The sequence below is a fragment of the Perissodus microlepis genome, chromosome 3 (assembly GCF_051167445.1).
Source record: "Perissodus microlepis isolate ML-2025 ecotype Zambia chromosome 3, ASM5116744v1, whole genome shotgun sequence".
In the NCBI taxonomy this organism is placed as follows: Eukaryota; Metazoa; Chordata; class Actinopteri; order Cichliformes; family Cichlidae; genus Perissodus; species Perissodus microlepis.
The window spans coordinates 42,609,329-42,629,994 of NC_140463.1; the positions used below are offsets into that span (position 1 = coordinate 42,609,329).

A 20,666-nucleotide genomic window follows, 5' to 3' on the forward strand; every position below is an offset into this window, starting at 1 on the left:
CAACAACACACATGCCCACCAGCTCCTAATAATTACTGCACAAATCTCATTTTATATGTCACAATGGATGTATATAACCATATATTTGATGGATTACAAGCATTCCTGTGAAGCTCATACAATTGCTCCTGTCCTGTCCTATGATTGTTCATCCTCACGGTGATCTCACTGTGAGAAACGCATGCTTTCCACCACAGCTTTCATGAAAGTAACCAATGAACTGAAAGTAACCAATGCCTTTATCAATCGTTTTTGCTATTTGGAGCCACTTGCCTGTGTTTCCATTTATTTATTTTAAACTCACTCCATGTCTCGACAGCAAAATTTATGTCCCGCAGTTTCATGACGACTCTTCGGGGATGCTGAGGCTATTCGCCAGTTGCTGAAGCCATTATTGGTAAATGCTGGCTCCAAATGAAACCCAAACCCTTGTTTTAATAAATATAAATAAGCAAAGCAAAATGCTAAACCTCTGTGCACACTGTATTCTAGCACATTTATATTGATCCAACCAACTTTTATTTAAACTTATGTGCTCATTCTCAAATGGTGATGGGGGAGACTTTTGAAGAACCGGTCATCATGGGCCTTCTTGAGGACGAGCACTAACACCATCAGCAATGCTAGCATCCTCAGTGGGTCCCCTTCATATCCATCATCAGGCTTTGCCTTTCCCAGTTTAGATCCCCAATGCTCCTGACATTTTTGTTAATTGTTGTAAAAGTTCACGCTCACTTTTAGGTTTCCATAACTGAACGTTTATTGATGAAAAAACGAACCCTTATGCACGTTGCTAAAGCTAAGTAAGCTAGCTAAAAATCGCACATTGGCTAACAGGAAGTCAGTGGAAGGACACAACTTCAAGGCTGCACCTTATGGCTAATCAGATCTCTTTTTTTTTTTCTTTAGTCTAAAACTATTTTTTAATAATGTATCTTTGTTTTTATAAATTATAGTATTCACTGTAAATATTAAAATTATAATAATAAACTGCAAACAATTCTAGGGGGTGCTACAGCACACATGTGCCCCTTGAATTCACAGGTGTAACTAGTTTTTCCAATGATCATAGATTTTCTAACTTTCTTTCAAATCTGTATTGTCAATGAAGTTTTTCTGAAGTATTTGACCACATTGTCTAACCCCACTAGCTGTTTGTGGCAGCTATATGCTGACATGCAGTTGTGTTTTACAGTTAAGTAACCTACAGCCTCCAGTGAAGTCAGAAACCTACAGGAGATAACTTGCAATTAAAATGTTAAAAGGCATTTTGTTAGCTATGCATAAGCCTTGAAGAAGAAAGTGGACGAGTCTTCGACGGTACTCTGATAGGAGCGTTAATTCCATGACCTTTGTTGGTCCTTTCATGTGACACGTTCTTATGTGTAATATCAGAGATTCTTAAATGGTCTGTTTTGAATTGCAGAACAATAAATGCTCGATTGTCTCTTTGCATTAACCCTTTGATTAACTGATGACCTATCTAGGTTAGGGTTTAGGGATAGGGTTTTAGCTTGGCTCCAGCTCCCTGTCACCCTGAGCTGGAGTTAATTGTGACAAATGGAATTATCTTATCAAAGAGTATGAACTAATTTGCTTTCTTGCTCCTTTTAACAAGTTTTTATTGGTCTTGATCTCATTGTACTCATCACATTAACTTTAAAGAGTCTTGGCAGCATTGCTGCACTCACGTCCAGTGGGTCAAGAATTATGAGGTGATTAGCATTTGTGAATCCCCACCACCACCGACTTTGCTGAGACTTTGGAGGTAATAAAAGGCTCATTTCCAAGAGTTTCCAAGCAATTAGAAAAATAATGTCATTTATTTTCCACGAGTGATAGGTAATGTATGACTAACTGACTGCTTGATGTTAATTGATTGCCTTACTGACCCCAACCAAAGCAGAATAAAGGATGCCATTTAATAAAGCAGAACAAAGTGTGAAAATCAACATTTTCTATCATGCACTAGAGGTTTCTAATACACACCAGCATGCTCGCATTTCCATGTGTGACTGTACAGACGCCATTATGAATAATAAGCAGAATGAGACGCAGTTTTACAGGTTATTAGGCAGGCTTATCCTGGCCTGACATTTTGCTGAGTGTAATTGTTTTTGATATATTTAATTCATCCACTGTCTGCCTTCCTTTTGTTTTCTTTTGCAGCTTGCTGCCTCGTGAGCAAAGCATTCAGAAACGGAGAGGCAACATAAGGAGCACAGCTAAATCAACATAATGAAAGCAGAAAGTGGCTCCTCTGGGAAGAGTATCCAGGTGATAGGCATCTCAACGACTCTATCACGAGCTATATCATTGTTCCAGATGGATGACGTTGAGCTTAAAGCAATAGTTTCCTTGCGATGTGTAAAACACTTAAAGTTTCCAGTGTTATTAGATTAGGTGATTAGATACTTTAATGGTCGCTGTGGGGGAAACTGGCTCTAGATAAGAATTAAACAGAAAGCACTAAAGATAATACTACATGCAATTTGTAAAAAGGAGCACCTGAGCGAGTGTCTCACTCATTAGGAAAGGTGTTAATATAAGGAAATAAGGGCTAAGATAAGGGGAAAGAGCTAAAAGGAGCCAAAGTTTAAATCAGTGTATTTTTTATAAAACTGGTCGTGGTGACAAGGCTATGGAGAATTAACGCCCCGCTTTACTGTTTTAATCAATTCTATAATACCTTTTAATCTCTTTCAGTTCATTACTTGTGATTAAAGTCTTGCAATTTTACGGTTTTGTTCACTCTTGTTATTCTACTTTGTTTCCACATAAAGGCTCATTTCCAGGAGCACCAGCAAATGAAAACTTTAATAAACCCACTTGTATCAACTGTCTTACACTAAGTGAAACACAAGTGTAAGACCCAACGCCAGACGCATTTTCTGGAGCTGGAGAAGACCAAATTAGAGTTGATAGAAGAGGCACAACTATATATATATATATATATATATATATATATATATATATATACATATATATATATACATATATATACACACATACACATAGCAGAGCAGCATTAAAAGTAAACAGCATAAAGTGGAGTTGGTTCACTCCTACATGAAGCCATTTCATTGCACTAATGTTGCCATGACACTTTCTCTTCGTGAAAGTATGAATCTCTTTGGTTCATCTTCCTGCTCGCCATCTCCTGCGTCTCTCCAGGTACATGACTAATGAGGCCAGGATTGAAAAAGTCGCAAAGCCTTTGCAGAGATTTACTGTTCTATTCCTCGTTGCTCCATTTTCTTTCAAACATAAAGGGAATAGGTTGTAGAAACCCTGCTACTTCTTACATTCTTCACAGCTGATTCTAGCTGTCCACCGGGGCACTGGACAGCGAGGCTTAAAATCCGGCTCTAACTCTATCTCCATGTGAGATACCTCGAAAAAAAAAAAGCCAAGACCCTTCTCCTGGTGTTAATTAACTCCTCTGATGGCATTCATGCTGGAGGGGGTTGCTGATTACCACTTTTGCCAACATTTGCCTAGTTAGAATATTTAAAGATTCATAATGTTGAACTTATGCGTGTGGGCATCCGTTCCTCCCCTATTTCACTCTGCTGTGAATTTAGCTCCTGGCAAATATGCGTCCATCAGAGCCGTGGCACGGAAATTCTAATGGTGTTGCAGAAAAACAAGCATTCAGAAGGGGACTCATTAGAAGTGCGAAAACAGACTGATGGAGCCAGAAGATGGGAGGAATAAGCAAGGTAAGGTGAATGAGATGGATGGCCTGAGTCACAACGGCACCGAGGACGATGTTGCCATTTAAACCCCGCTCACATGCACACAGGTAATTCAGCAAGGAATGGTAATGATAAGGAGAGTGGCAACAGTCAACAGCGGGACATGCTATCTTTTCATGTGCCAACTCTTGTAAATCAGCGCAGTTCCAGCAAAAAGGGTGGAAAAAAATGAGAAAAGGAAAAATGCCAGGCAAACTAGCACCACGGCACAGTGCAGAGGATAAGAAAGAGTCAGCTTTAGGATTTAAGGCACAAACATTTAGCTTTATTGGAGTCATAGGTGGTCATACTTAGTCTAGAGATCTGAGTGATAAGTTATCAGGTAGCACTAAGCTTCATTAACAAGCTGCATCCATAAACTGCAAGAAACACAGAGATGCAAATTAGAGATATGTGACTGATTAGTAAAATAATAGAATTTCACTCACAAAAACTGAAACACAGTGAGACTGGGAATTTTAACACGAGTTTGGGGTCCATAGAGACTAAGTAAAGCGCTATACAAATACAGGCCATTTACCATTCACCATTTTACCATTTGTGGGGATCAGCTAACTTTTGTTGGCTTAATTTTTCAGCCCCAGAGTTAGAAGCCTGACTGAGACACATCTGGAAACAAACCAGACACCGATGTGGCTGTGTCTTTGGGTGAGGATCTGGACAACCTACAGCAGGAGTAAGTGAAGAACTCCTCAGTGGGTTTGGAGGAACAATTTCACGAGGACAGGAAGAGTTTTCCACAAGGAACTAGAGGAGTGGGGCATGTTCTCTTGAAGGCTCTCTGGAGAAAGAGGTTCTGTGTGAACTGTGATCATTATTGCATCTGGAGACCAATATGGTGCTCTACATGGATGTTGGGCTGGAAATACTGTAACGGAGGAATTTTAGACACATGAGTCCATGCGTCAGGATTGTGATGCCAAGATGAATAGTGTGTGTGTGTGCCTTCTCGAGTGGCTGGATTGCCACTGATGACTGAATCAGATGATCTGTATCCTTGCTCAAACACGATTTGGTTTGAAAGTAATAATCATTTTGTTCATAATTACTCGTTGTATACAAAGTCGGTAGTTTTGACATTGTAATACTTTAGAAAAAAACCCCATTCAGCAGCGGTGCTGCTGGGAAAGTGAAGACAAAGTCATTAAAACACAGACGAAAAAGTGCTCAAAGCAGCAGATTGTATTTTCACTGTGGCTCTAAGGGAAGACAGTGCTTGTCTAATGAACAGGCTACCACTTGGTTCCAGACTAAAACATATTAGTAAAAGAGGCTAAAGCACAGCAACTTTTGTGAAATCTCTTACTCTTGTTTGAAATCTCGACACGTCCCATAAAACACAAAAGAAACACTAAAAAAAGGAAAATATTTCATTCCCAGCTCCATATTTTTAATTCATGGACTTATTGACATAGCTTTGCATGAATGACAGCTGAAAATAAACCTTATATAACTGATACTGGGCCTTGGTGCATACCTTACCGTAAGGTCACTCTCCTTTTAAAGCAAATATCTTCTGATTGGATTTATTATGGATATTCCCTCTCAGTGACAGATGATGCAAAAGCAGGAAAACTGTTTGAAACAGAGATTATTTGCACAACTCGTTATCTAAAACATGCAGAGCATTCACCAGCAAAATACCATATATAATATGACAGCAAAGAAAAGTATAATAGGTCTCCTTTAAGGACTGCTCTTAAATATGTGAAAAAGTAAAGGAATGACCTGCTGCACAAATATCATAAAGTTTAACAGTGAAATATAAGAAGCAAGGGTTGTTTTATAGTCCTATTCTACTTTACAGTATATTAATGTGCTGGTACTATGCCATTATTATGCCACTAACGACTGCACCTCCAAGAACTGATGGTGATGAGTCTGCATACTGGCAGGAAGTTGAGCGGCTGGTACTCTGGTGCAGTCAGCACAATCTGGAGCTGAACACTCTTAAGACTGTAGAGATGACAGTGGACTTCAGGAGACATCCCTCAACTCTGCTCCCCCTCACCATATCAGACAGCCCTGTGTTGACTGTGAAGATCTTCAAGTTCCTGGGTACAACCATCTCCCAGGACCTGAAGTGGGAGACCAACATCAACTCCATCCTCAAAAAGACCCAGCAGAGGATGTACTTCCTGAGACAACTGGGGAAGTACAGTCTTCCACAGGAGCTGCTGATCCAGTTCTACACTGCGGTCATTGAGTCTGTCCTGTGCTCCTCCATCACAGTCTGGTATGGAGCAGCCACTAAACAGGACAGGAGCAGACTGCAGCGGACTGTACGGGCAGCAGAAAGGATCATCGGCACCCCCCTGCCCTCCATCCAGGATCTGTACCTCTCAAGAACCAGGAAACGGGCAGGGAAAATCATCACAGACCCCTCACACCCTGGACACAGACTTTTTGATCTGCTGCCCTCTGGCAGACGGTACAGAAGCCTGCAGACCAGGACCACCCGACATAGGAACAGTTTCTTTCCCCTCGCCATCTCCCTTCTTAACAGTTGACCTGTCACACTGCTCCCACTGCCAGACTGCAGCTGCACCTTATGTACATTTTGTAGTATTCATTCCACCTCATTCATTTCTGTATTTTATGTATATAGTTTAGATTCGTTATTTATAGTTGTTTACACAGCTTTGTGTATGTATGTGTAATGTGTGTATATAGACACGTGTGTGTGTGTGTGTGACTTACATTGCTGTGCTTGAGAGCCACCATCTACCGGAACCAAATTCCCTGTATGTGTCTGCACATATACTTGGCCAATAAACACGATTCTGATTCTGATTACAATGCCACATATTAATACACACCAGTTAATTAGGTACATTGCGAGTACTTGGTTGGACCCCCTTTGCCTTCAGAACTGCCTTAATTCTTCGTGGCATGGATTTAATAACGTGCTGGAAAAACATTAAAGGTCCAAAGTGTGAAAATATCGCTCACACCATTACACAACCACCATCACGAACCGCTGACATGTTTTTGAGAAAAGTTTTCCAGTTCTCACAGGAGTGCCATTGGTGTGGTCTTCTACTGCTGTAGCCCATCTGCAAGATTTGACATGTTGTGCATGTGGACATGCTTTTCTGCAAACCGTTGGTGTAACAAGAAGTTATATGAATTACTCTTGCTTTCCTATCAGCTTGAAACAGTCTGGCCATTCAAGGCAGTTCGGTCCAGAGAACTGCTGCTCACTGGATTTTTCCCTCATACCATCACACCACCAGCAGTTTGAACCACTGACACAAAATAGAATGGATGTTTTTATGCTGTCTGTGCCTGAGACACTTTATTAAATGGCATTTCTGACACTTCCATATGAATGTCACAGCAGTAATCATGACTTATTAGACCAGGCAACATTTCTCCAATCTCCTATTGTCCAAATTTGATGAGCCCATGTGAACTGTAGCCTCAGTTTCCTGTTCTTAGCTGAAAGGAGTAGCACCCGGTGTGGTCCTCTGCTGGTGAAGCCCATCTCCTTGAAGATTTAATGTGTTGTGCATCACGAGTTCTGATACAATCATTGTAACAAGTGGTTACTTGAGTTACTGTTGCCTTCCTATCCATGACCATTTTCCTTTGATCATCAAGGTACTTGAGAACTGCCAATCACTGGATACTTTCTCTTTTCTGGACTATTCTCTATAAACCCCAGAGATGGCTGTGTGGGGAAATCCCAGTAGATCAGGAGTTTTTGAAATACTCAGGCCAAACCATCTGGTTTGAAGTTCAGCGCGTTGTCTTGATCGTGTCTACAGGACTAAATGTTACTGCCACATGACTAAGTCAACAAATGAAGTTCGCAGTAAATAACAGGCCACCGAGTGCACTGTGTGGGTCATGTAAGTGTTTCTAATAGTTTTTTGACAACAAAATGGGAATAAGATAGATGAGTGTATGGCAGCGAAGCCGAGACCTGTTAGCAGAATGAATCGGTGATGGTGTTGCATTTTCCTAATGAAACTCTGTTCTCCCTTAGAGCCCAGGATTATGTGATAACCAGGAGGGCTGGTGCCGAACGTGATTAAACACAACTTGATTTGACAAGAGAGTAAATGAAAGTATTCAGTTTGGATTCTATTATTGCAGGGGCAGAAAACGCATTTATTCCCCACAATGAAACCAATTTTGCCTCGCTGGAACCAAGTTTCTCCAGCTAGGATATGTTTTTGGCCTAATTGCTGCCAGTGGCTAAGTCCTATCCATTTGCATCGATCTCCTTTGAAGAGAGATGCAGATGAGCTTAACGAGTGTGCTAATTATACTGGCTCAGTGTGGGGAGCCTGCTGTAACCGCATCTTTGTGTGTGGATATGAGCGTGCACGTGTGTGCGCGTATATTTCAGATTTTATGTTTGTGCATGCCTGCGTGTTTTTGTATGTACAATTGTGTGGATACCTGCAGGGGACAAACAACCTGACATTAAGCACAGAGCGACTTAATATCACGGCAGCGTGAATGTGCTTTGATTGCATTGTTTCGAGCGGCATATAGTTGTCGGTTGTACGATCAACTACAGACCGAAAATGGAACTATTTTGTTTAAAACACCCACAACAACAATTATTTTCAGTGCTGATATGAAGATAGAGACAAATATCGTGCACGTTTGTGCGTGTACCTGAGGCTATTTTGATCCAGGGTATGTGCGTGTGTAACTCTGCCAGCCAGTGTAACAGCAATGACTGGTGTTGTCTCCCCTAGCAAACAATAGCCTGGACACACAGACAAAATGTCATTCGACAGGCCCGACTCTTCTCCCTCCCTCTCTCTTCTATCCTTCGCCTCTCTTTCTTTCTCTCTCCCACCATCTTTCCCCTTCGCTAAAAGCTATGTAATGACATGGATGAGCGACAGAGCTGGAGCATGAAAAGCTGTGACACCGGGGCACAATACGCACATTTGTGACTAAACATCTCAAAGACATGAAAGCACCCCAACGGATAGATAATTGGATGTGGTTGTGGCTTCTCAAAGCAAGCTGAAGACAGTGATGGGCTGTAGCCGTCAAAACACATCAAGGTTAATGGAGAATTTCAAAAATCTTTGGTTCTTTTTGAAAATCCGGAGGAAAAAGAGAGAGAGGGAGAGAACACCGCCCAACAGGCAAAGCTTTTGACACAAGAATGAGGACAAGGACCAGCCGTGCTGTTTTTGATTTCTTCATGTGAGGCTCCATTTGTGTGAAAATGAAGTGTACATTCTTGCTGTCTATGCTGATTGAACACACCGCAAAACACATGTCTGGTTTGTTGAACAGGATTTCAGTTTTACACAGCTATTCTGACAGATAGATTTTTCATGTTTTACTGGATAAAACATTTGTTTTTGCTCATGCAGTCCTGCTTCTGGCCGTTTTTCAAGCTTCCTCCCATTTGACTGTATTCTTCAGTTTTGTCCTAATATCTTATTTTTCCTGGTTTTGTCCAGAAATAAATACTTGTAATTTTTTGGAGCTTGGCTTACATCGCTATGAAACTCTGTGAATAGTACTACTACATCTTAGAGAGTAAACAGCAAGCGTTTGCAGACAGGTCAGCATCTTCTGATAGACAATGGCAATCCTTTAGCAACCAAAACAATCACAAGGAAGTTTTTCAACTTGCGCCTGCCAACAACTTCCAGTAACCATTCTACACCCAGTTGTAGAATGCACATTTGAACTTTGTGACTGATGGTTACCAGGAAGTCTGGTCATGACTAGGCTCATGGCCTGCGTGAATAGGGATGGGTATTGTTTAGGTTTTATCTGATACCGGTGCCAAACCAGTACTTTTGAAACAGTGCCGGTGCTTAAACGGTGCTCGAACCGGTGCTCGAACCGGAGCTTAAAGAATGGAGAACAGAAACTTTGTCCAAAAACCTCTCATGTTTAGCTGTTTTTTTTTTTGTAAAAAGATAACAATGCTAGCTTTTTCTGCAGCTATGGGGCATATATGGTATCACTCTTGGCTGGAAGCAGTGCTTAAACAATGGAAAAAACACAAACTTTGTCCAAAAACCTCTCATCCGGCCATGTTGAGCCAATGTGGATAGCGAGCATGTAAATGGTAAAATGGCCTGTATTTGTATAGCGCTTTACACATCCAGTCGGACATTGCCGCCACCGGGCCCTCTGACCACCACCAGTAGGCAACGGGTGAAGCGTCTCGCCCAAGGACACAACGACCGAGACTGTCCAAGTCGGGACTCAAACTGGCAACCTTCCGATTACAAGGCAAACTCCCAACTCTTGAGCCACGATCGCCCCCTATCAATGGCCCATATGGAACTTTATATTTTAATGTTTTCCCATATTACTTTTTTCTTTTACTATGAGAAAAAATCTGAGTGCAAAAGTGAGTAAATTGATAACACTTCCAACAGTGTAACAAAGCAAAGTCTTCATTTCTGAAAGCGTCACTCAGAGTGTAGCTTATATCTTGAAATAATGACGTCTTTGGGGTCTTGCTGAGGCACTTCCACCTGTCTTGTTACCTGCAGAAGAAAAACAAAGTGGAATCCTTATTTGTATGTTGATGAGACAGCCTGTTCCCACTTTGTTTGTCTTACACTTAAATTCTTTTGAGAACAAAGATGCATCACCAACAGACGTACCTAACTATACAGCTAACAAGGAAATTGGATTTACAAAACAACCCAAGGCAGTACTTTAAGTTGGAGGGAAAATTAAATTTCTGCTGTATATACACTGTTTTTTCTTTCCAAACGAGCTCTATGTAACCCCAGATAAACTTTGTTAATATAATTCTTATTGTTATCTGTTGTTTGTGTTTTGTTTTACTTTCAAACATCGTCCAAAAGAGTAATGAGACAAACATAAGACTGTCCAGTTCCAGTACATATACAGGCATATGTGCATGCTTCAGCTAGTTGGCTAAATGCTCCCATTTGGCTACCACTATAAAAAAGCAATTGTTAGACTCATGTTAGCTGGCAATTTAGAAAACTAGCCAATTAACATTTTGAAAAGATGACTTAGATGATAAAATTAGCAAGTGAGATGCAGTTAGCCAATTTAATTGATTTCAGTTTGATTCATACATTGCTACATCAACAGTCACCTGAAGGTGATATTGTAAGGTAAAAGCCTGCAGTGCTAAAAAGAAAACCCCAATAATCAGACAGTCTCTTAATGGTAAATGGATGAGTTCTTATGGAGCGCTTTCCTACTCTACTTGAGCATTCAAAGCACTTTACACAAGATGCTTTCTATCTAACATTCACACTCTGACGGATGCATCGCAGAACAACTCAGGGTTCAGTATTTTGCCCAAGAATACTCTGGCATGCAGACTGGAGCATCATCAAACCACCAGCCTTCAGATTAGTAGATGACCTGCTCTAACTCCTGAGCTACAGCCGCCCAAGTACTAATCAAGCCAGACCCTGTTAAGAGATCAGATGAGAGTGGGCACGCTCAGGGTGGTATGACTGTCAGCCACAGCACTTGGTGACAGTGGGAAGAAAGAACTGTCTTTTAACAAGCAGAGTCTGAACGAACGTATCTCAAGCAGGGACAGCTACACTATACTGCCAAATGTATTTGCTTATTTTCCTTCACATGCTTATGATGTTGAGTGACATCCCACTCTTAGTCAACAGGGTTCAAAATGATGTTGGCCCACTCTTTGCAGCTATAACAACGTCGCCTCTTCTGGGAAGGCTTTCCACAAGGTTTAGGAGTATGTTTTTGGGAATTTCTGACCATTCTTCCAGAAGCGCATTGGTAAGATCAGACGCTGGTGTTGGACCAAACGGCCTGCCACAGTCGACACTCTAATTCATCCCAAGTGTGTTCTATCAGGTTGAGGTCAGGACTCTGTGCATGCCAATCAAGTTCTTCCACACCAAACTCACTCGTCCATGTCTTCACGGACCTGGTGTGCAGTCATGTTGGAAGAGGAAAGGGCCATTCCCAAACTATTCCCACAAAGTTTGGAGCATGGAATTGTCCAAAATGTTTTGGTATGCTGAAGCAATAAGAGTTCTGTAGCGACTGACTCCAAAGAAAGGTGGCGACCTCTGCACATTGTGTGGGTCGGCATTTGGTGACCCTGCTCTGTGATTTGGCTGGGTTGTTGTCATTTGCAGTCACGTCCACACCTGTTACACAGGTGACATCCTATAGTTCATTTGCAAACGTTTGTAGAAGTAGGCTGTGTCCCAATTCAGGGTCTGCAGCCTTAAAGTACGCAGCCTTAACGGTCCACACGGGCCGCGTACTCAAAGACCGCTAAGGCCGGAAGTGAGAGGCTTGTGAAATGGGACGGTCTAGCCTCCGTTGCGCTGCCCAGGTTGCCTAGCAACCATGACACTAACAGCTGGAAACGTTTCATACAGCTTTGTTTGACAGAAATGAAGTAGAAAATCTTTTGTTCATTTGTTTGTTTGTTTCTACATGAGCTTTGATTTGATAAGTATCTGAGGCTGAGACCACGGGACTGTGAAATCATGATTATTGGGCTTCACTTCTGTACTGAACAGTCATTTAAGATTAGCTAGTAAATAACAATTAGCTAATGTTGTTCATGAGACTAAAGTCATCTCACTTTGGTAATGTAAATATAATATGGCCAATATTAAAGTTATAATTTCAATCATTATTAGTTATTACAGCAGTGAATGAACTCTGTTTCAAACACTGAGCTTCAATAAAGATTCAAGCTGCATTTATTTATATTATTTATATTTCCTGTCACCTTAAATCTTCACTCAAAGACAGGTTTCTTTGACACTGTATATATAACTGTGTTATATATATGAGAGACAAATATCGTTCTTTTAATATGTTGGCATTACTAAATCTGTCTCAGTGCTTACTTTAAATATCCATAAAATCATCACATTCTCTGTAAGATTAAGGTCAACTATTGAACGGCGTATATTAGTAAAGGCTTTAAAACCAAGTTAGTACAAACGTCACTAATGTCACATAACTTTGCCGACATGTGGCCAACAGTAATGTTTTAATGTTCTTCGTTATTAAACATTCGCACATAAATAAGTGACATAATATTCAGTACTTACTTTTAAAGGTTTACTCTTCGGGCGCCCCACTTCCACCGTTTTTTTCCGGCAAAATTATCCACACCCACCGCCGCGCTATGCATTCTGGGATATGTTGGGCCATGAAGTCTACACCGCCACATCCTTAAAATTCAGTGAAATGAAGGACGCATTTGAGGGCCGCATTTCGAGCAGCCTTTGAATTGGGACAGCCTTCGTCGTGTCGCTGTGACGTAATTGGCCTTAAAATGCGGCCTTTAAGGCTGCAGACCCTGAATTGGGATACAGCCGTAGTCTGCATGCCTAGGTGCTTGATTTTATACACCTTTGGCAATGGAAGTGATTGGAACACCTGAATTCAATGATCTGAATGTGTGAGTGAATACTTTTGGCAATATAGTCTATGTTCTGCAACCATTTGGGGGATGAGGGTAAAAAGAATATAGAAAAGCAGTGCATAGAGGCAAGGACAAAAGTATTAAACTATGGGAGAGAGTAGGAAAAAGGTAATGACAGCAGAAGTGTTCAGTTAAATTCAAAATTGGATATCACAGGGTGCCAATGAATAGAAGCCAGTATGGGAAAAATGTGATCTCTCTTTCTAGTCCTTTTCTCACTGTAACATTTTGGATCAACTGAAGGCTTTTTAGGGATTTTCACCAACATAGCAACAGTAAAAGCACTCCACTCACGGCTTCATAATGGGAATTCAAAAACCAGTGCGCTACAGCCATATTTTATAATGTCGTGTGCATGTGTGGGTTGCAAGACGGCCTCCCGGTCTCCATTCTCCATTCTCACTTCATTACTACATTTAAAGAAAGTAATATTCTCCTCCCCTTCCAAGAGCCGCTTGTTTTCCTGGAGGGGAGCTCGATCACAATAAGACAGGCCAGGGGCAAGCAATCTGAAGAGATCAGACGCAAACATGCACACACTTTGACTTAAACACACACCGAGGATTGGTGAGGAGCAAAGCAGTCACTGGAGAGCAGAGAAGAAGACAGGCAGGCAGGCTGAAGTGAGATGGATGTTGGCTCTTGGAGGAACCTCACAGCACACTGCTGCTGGGACTTAGAGATAATTTGCTGCTTGTCTGTGAAAACAAGATGTAAAGCCACAATTTATTGTTGTCCTTGCTATCCCATCTGCCGTGGGCCAGAATGAAAATGACCTGTGTTTGCAGGGTAAGCACAACATTCCTCTGCATATAACCCTATATGCAGGCAGCGCTAGAAATCATGCCAAAAGACAAAAAAGACGGGAAAAAGTTCACAGGCAGATGATGGTGACAGACTTAGATTAAAACCCACAGAGGACACACACAAACACACCCACACTGGGTTCAGTTCACAGTTGATGATGAATGCTTGCGACTCATAAGGCTTATTTTTAATTAGCGACATGGTCATTAAAATGTGTTAATTGTATGCATTGTGTTAATGCTGTGTCAAAGTCAGCTAAGGACGAGGCTCGACGGCAAGTGTGGTTTAGCGACTCCAGTAATGCAGTGTGACCCTGTGTAATTTCAGAATGATAATTGGACAAAGTCCCCCTGCCCGTCCGTGTGCACAGACACACACCCACACACGCTACCTATCCACAAATTTTGGCAGATGAGAAAGCAATACAGCTCCCCCTTTTGGCAGGATCTACCAGGATCAGTGCATCTTCATCAAAGACATGGCATCAACCTTGGTCTCCAACTCCTCTGCTGGCAAGAAAATACATCAAACATTAGGAATAGCTCACTAAAGACAACTTCACCGCTTCTTCCCAAAGTTGCAGTGACAGACAAATTGAAAAGTGCCACACACTAATGTGCCCTCCGCCTCCCCGAGCCCATCATTCAGTGGAATGTGTTGCTTCGGTGATGCTGAGGAAAATGGCAAAATAAGCCACTATCTTAAAATCAATTATTCATAAAATCCTGAACAATACTAAAATTTTTATTGAATAATAAAACAGAGGTGATGACTTACACAAATCGGGGCAAAACATAAACTGAATCTGATTCTGTATTCCACTTTAACAAGGGAGGTCGGTCAGGTCAACTTCAAGCTTCAGTTAATGCGTCAATATATTACAAGCAGTATGTGATTCCCTGCACTTAAATTCACATGCAATACCTAAAGGCGCTGAAACGACTGCTCAAATGCCATGTCAGTGTCAGATCAGCTTGGTAGAGTAATGAAATTTGCCCAGTGGCTTGAAACTGTAGCACGGCAGTGGCCATTTTGGTTCAAGTCCACAAACTGATAACAGATGTGCCTGGAAGACCAGAGCCCTGGAACGAACGCCCCCACTGCTGCTTTCAAGGACTCAAACGCTGGAATTCAGAGAACAAATTGCTGATTAAATAAACACACATCAGCATATCAGAGACTTGACTCCGAAGTCACGTGTCATATTAGTTGGAATAACTGCAGGTTCGCACAATATATTTTCGGTTTTAGACTACTTATCTTGCATGTATGTTATAGTTATTTTAGAACGCAAATCTGTTTCAACACACTTTTCCGTTTACATGTAGCTGTAACACTGTGGTTACACTGCATCATAATGCAATTAAAAACATTTCTTCTCTTAATGTCTGATCGTTTGTTATTTGCCCCATGAGCGGGAAACCCACAGTCCGTCATTTAACTACGTATGTCCGCAATCACGTAGTTGAGAAGGCTGAACGTACATAATGACAGTGAACGCAGCACCGCCGTCACTTCTTCCGCCCGCGTGACACCGGCAGTCACAGTCCAAACATGAGCGCTTCTGCTGTGGTTCGGAGGTTAGCAGCTCTGTCAGGAGCCTCGGCAGTGGGAGCTGGGGCTTACGGGGCTCACGGTACGCAACTGTCCTATTGTCTGTAGCTCTCGCTCAGCTGAACAGTCGTGAAAGGCTGTCATGTTGAGGCTTACGGCGCCAGCCTTGATATCAAAACACGCCGATTTAAAGTTTGCGTACTCACCACACGCCCGAGTAACTGTAAAGCAACAACACATACATGCTGCTAATGTTAAACAGGCTAACGATTAATTCGGCTTTTAGTAAGCCGTCGAAGCTTCACGTTGTTTTTGTTAAAAGAACCAGTGTCGTAATCAAGGTGACCCGCCTCCAGGGTGGAAGAAGGCTTTTTGTGGGTCAACCATTGTCCACGGTAGGGATAGCTGAGTGTTTGGCTAACTTTTAAAATGTGATAAGAGAGTGGTTGGTCTCACCACCGTATCACAACACCAGTATTAAGGAACATGACTTGAGGGTGTGGGTTACTGATTAACCAAATAAAGTGTGGTCTGTTGTGTCTGTGATCATGATATTCATGGTGTGATAATAACAGTTGTGTTTTTCTTGTTTTAGGTTTCAAGAACAGCGATCCTGATGACTACCGAATAGTGGTATGTTCATAATACTGCTACTTGTGTTTTTTTTGAGATTTTGTGTGCCTAAAATCAGTTTTCATTCATTCGTGTTAGCAGAGGTCAAGGTCAGAGCATATGGATTCAAGACTGATTTAATTTGGGATGCACTAAAACGGTGGCCAAATATGGCTTCATGGTGACTTTGTCATTGATGTAGGCACGTGAAGTGACATCTGAAATACCTCTTACCGAGCTTAGGTTGTTGTGGAGGGGGCTGCTGGGGCCTGTCTTAGCTGAACAACTATTCTAGAACCAGATAAAAATGTCTTTGGAAAGTGGAAGAAAGCTGGAGTACCTCAAAATACCCGTAAAGGTACTATACACAAAAAGTAGTTGGCCAAATTTGTATTTTAAGCATCAGTGTATCTGCCCAATTGGTGCAACTCCAGTTATAGTTTAGTGGACTGTATGACTGTTATTTCTTTTACTCTCAGAAAACTAAAAGATGTCTGTGAAACATTTTCACACTGTTAATCTGGAGGAAACTTCTGTAATGCAAAAAGACAGGAAAACGATTTGTTTTTAATGATGAAATACTTTCCTGGCCGAACTTGGGCTGATTGATGAGAATGGTGTAAATGGTGCTTGATAGCGGCTCACTAAATATCCACTTCTACACTTGATAATAAAAGGCCTTTCCAGAAAATGTTTGATTCACTGAACTTGATGAGCGGCTGGGAAAGGCAGAGTTTTTTTCTGAAAGCTCTCTGTGTGTGTGTGCCTCTTCAGCTTTTTGAAACCGCCAACAAGTACCATTTCTACCACAGCCTGGCCTTGCTGGGTGCTGCCCACTGTGGGAAACCTGCTGTGGTAAGTACAGAAGCCTAAGACCCTCACTCTTGGCTGGATGCACTTAGCTCAATCCTTTAAAGTGGATATAGTGCCACAGTCGTATTTGCTGTTACCTGTCCATTATCACTCAGAGATATTATGTTGCAGAGACTGCTGTTTTATTACATTATAAATGATGAAGTGACAGCATAAGTATAAATTTGTTGTGGATTGACGGTGAAAGAACACATTATCCCAACAAATGGAACCAGGAAAGAAAAAATGGTAGCCAAAGAATCTCCTCACTTAAATGTCACCATCCCATCATCTGTACTTTTAAGCATTCATGCATGTCCCTCTGCGTCTCATGTCTGATAATGTTGTTATTATGAGTTGACAATAAATGGGTAAAAACTGTGGAGTTATTAATTTGGATTAAATAAAATCTATGATCCAGCTTTAGAGTCAGTCCGATACAGTGAGCAAGAGTTTTTATTGTTTACACCTGTTTAAGGTGTCCATCTATAAAGTTACTAAACCTGCTCACTCGAGTTGTGTTGTGTGTCAAAATGGGCATAAATATTAAGCTAATGAGATAAAAATGACTCATTAATCATAAGTAATGATACTCAATAACATGCGTTATTATGCTGATAAGATACTTTAATGTGTGTAATGTGATAGTAAGCTAATACGCTACATTAGCTAACTGAATGATGGGCTAATAAATTATGTTAGGAAATGACGTACTGTAGTAGGCTAATAAGTTATGTTTGCTAATAATATGAATCAATAGGATAATAAGGTACATTGTTTAATTTAATGGTAGGCTATTGAGATGAATTAGCAAACTTACTGTCAAGCTAACAAGATGTGCTGGCTAATATGTTTTATTATGATGCTAATATTATAAATTAGCTGATGTAACATAAACTGTTAAATTATGTTACCCAATAGCATATTTATGGGATAATAGCATGCACTGGCTAACTGAATAGTGGGCTAATAATAGCATACTCTATTATAACTAATAAGATAATTAGCTATATTAGCTAGCAATGCAAGGCTAATAAGATGCATCAATTTTTAAGTAGGCTGATATTATTTAATTATATTATAGGATGATATTATAATATAAGTATAATTTAAGAAGGCTGACTCTAAATAATGGTTTGCTTTTAATGCTTTTAACTTTTCTTGCAAAACAAATATACAAATAACTCCTTTTTGCTGGTCCCTGTGGGGTAACATCTTTGGAGCAAAAGGCTGTTGGGCGAGTCTCAAGCAAGAGAGGTTGGAGAGCATATGGCAGCCCTACTACAATGTGTTTGCAAACTTACAGATTTAAACTGACTGAGACCAAAATGTTTCTTTTTCACAGGCTGGTAGCCTTCTGATTGCGGGCATGGGGATGTTCTGTGGCTCTTTATACCACCAGGCTCTGACAGGGGACCCCGGACTGCGCAAAGCGGCTCCCGTGGGGGGCGTAGCTATGATTGTTGGATGGCTGGCCATGATTCTCTGAACTGTGACAGCTTACATCTTCTCCAGAGAGCCACACTGTGACACTAAACTGTCAGACTGCTAATAAATGAACTGGAGAACTTGTAAGAGTTGGCTGAGGGGTAGTGCTGAGTTATAATGTCACCCATCCAACCACCGCCTGCCCTGGGTTGTGGATGTCAGCAGGAGATAAGGTCACCGCAGGATTATCACTTTTCTGCCACTGCTGTCTGTTTGTGGCTGCTGCCCTTTGACTATAATGTTAAACTGGATAAGAAATTTAACACAAAATGAATGGAATGAACTGTATCATCCAATTTGTCATGGAACATTTTAACTTTTGGTGGGAAAATCAATAATGAGCTGATTTGAGTTAAAATGCATCAATAAGACAGTGTTTGTTGTAAAAATAAGGAATCCCTTATGATAGATGAAGAACGACATCATTTCCTAAACTCTGAAATCCTTTTTTCCACAAGGATTGTTTATTTACCTTTAAACAGTCATTTATCAGCATGAATAAATCTCAACAATGAATATTCAATCTGCTGTATACAAAGGTCTGTGTCAAGTCTTTGCTTTTCCCATTTCTTACAGACATTACTTTCAGATACTGATCATCTGCTGTAGATGGGTTTTTAGGTTATCTTCTTCCTCTTTTCTACTCCACTTGTTCAGTTTTGTCTTTTTTTTTTTTAAGGACACACTGCACACCATGCTGAGATTTGTCAAGTTTGCAGCTAATAGCTCTTTGGGAATTCCCTTTTTGGTGCAAAAATACAGTTTTTTGCCTGTCTTGTTATCCTTGAGATTTTTCATGGATTTAACTATATGAATGGGAACAAATTGTTATTTTGGAGAGAAAATCTGAGAAAAAGCAGCCACATGTCCACTTAAAAACTTAAGCAAACTTTCTGAAAGCCTGGAGAACTACTGCTCAGCAAAGTCGTACAAAATTACAGGGAAGTCTGGCTGCTTGGAAGCAAAATATAAAGAAATGAGGCAAGACTGTAAGATGTGACATTACCCTCTGATTTCTGTAAACCCATTTTGAAGACTCGAGTGTTTCAGTCTTCACTGTCTTGGTATCTTGAACTCAAACAAGCTTTCAGAAGTGTTTTCATTTGACTGCATAGTCAAATATTGTTTTGTTGAAAGACGATAAGCAAGTGTTGACACACAGAACTTTCTGCTAGAACACTAGGTCAGAGTTTTTAGTATTACTTTTTTTTAACCTCCCAGTGTTTGTGTAATAGTAAATAGCATTCAGTTGCATACTTACATTCTGTGCTAAAAAGAACTAATGCGTGTTAATATCTGGTCTTTAAGTGATGACGTATGAACCCTGCTTCCGGATCCAAACTACTCTGCGTTTATTAAGGCTGTTGTGTTTTACATGTTTTAATGCTTTGTATCTTGTTCTATTTAATCTGAACACCCCCTAACAAAGAGCAGTGATCACTGTCGGCCTCTTGGTTTTTAGTACCACTATTCATTTTAAAGCTCAGTTTTTAAAACCTTACGGTGTAACTACAGCCCAGCCCATGCAGCAATATATCAATGACTAACCTCTATTGTGGATGGATTATCTCAGTTGTTCTCCTGACTGAAGTTTGCTCGGTTTACAGCATCCTAGCATGAACATGGTATATCATCTTTAGATGGAAACTAGCGGGCTAACTCCCCGCTAACTGCTAACTCCGTTAAATTGAATACATTCTGTTTTCATGGATGCCTGGATGTTAAACTTAACTGTTACACCTGGTAGGGCAGCCACACCGATCTTTTCGTTAAAGATAAAAGAATTTAGACAGTTTTTAACTCTCAGTGATGCTGCAGTAATCGTTTGACTTTGGGACCTGAAGTGGAGTTTGGACCCGGAAACGGCTAATGACGTCAGACTTCAGTTCAAAAGAGTGCTTTGTGTTTCACTGCAACATTAAAAGCTGTTGTCACACATGCTGTGACTGAACATTTCTAGATATTATCTAGCTATTATCTGGTAAGTGAGAATCCAAATGTTCAAAACCATCACATTGGACTGGCCCAAGTAGTAGCTAATAGCTAAGTGTAATAGTCTGGTGAAGTCATGTCTATCAAGTGGTCTTCTACACTATTAGACAGCACCCAGGCCTCAAACAAAAGTATTATTTCATGTATTCCAATACACAAGCACATATAGATTGTGTGCTACAGGT

At 40.8% G+C, this 20,666-nt stretch overlaps 1 protein-coding gene across 1 annotated transcript; it reads left to right on the plus strand.

Annotated features, from left to right (window-relative positions):
* Positions 1 to 15,478: 15,478 nt before the first annotated feature.
* On the plus strand, positions 15,479 to 19,012 carry tmem256 (transmembrane protein 256). The gene is made up of 4 exons (XM_084924540.1): positions 15,479 to 15,619; positions 16,133 to 16,170; positions 16,924 to 17,004; positions 18,347 to 19,012. Exons 1-4 carry the CDS (start codon positions 15,538 to 15,540, stop codon positions 18,488 to 18,490), a joined length of 345 nt encoding a protein of 114 aa, XP_084780666.1. The 5' UTR covers positions 15,479 to 15,537; the 3' UTR covers positions 18,491 to 19,012.
* The last annotated feature ends 1,654 nt before the right edge of the window (positions 19,013 to 20,666 follow it).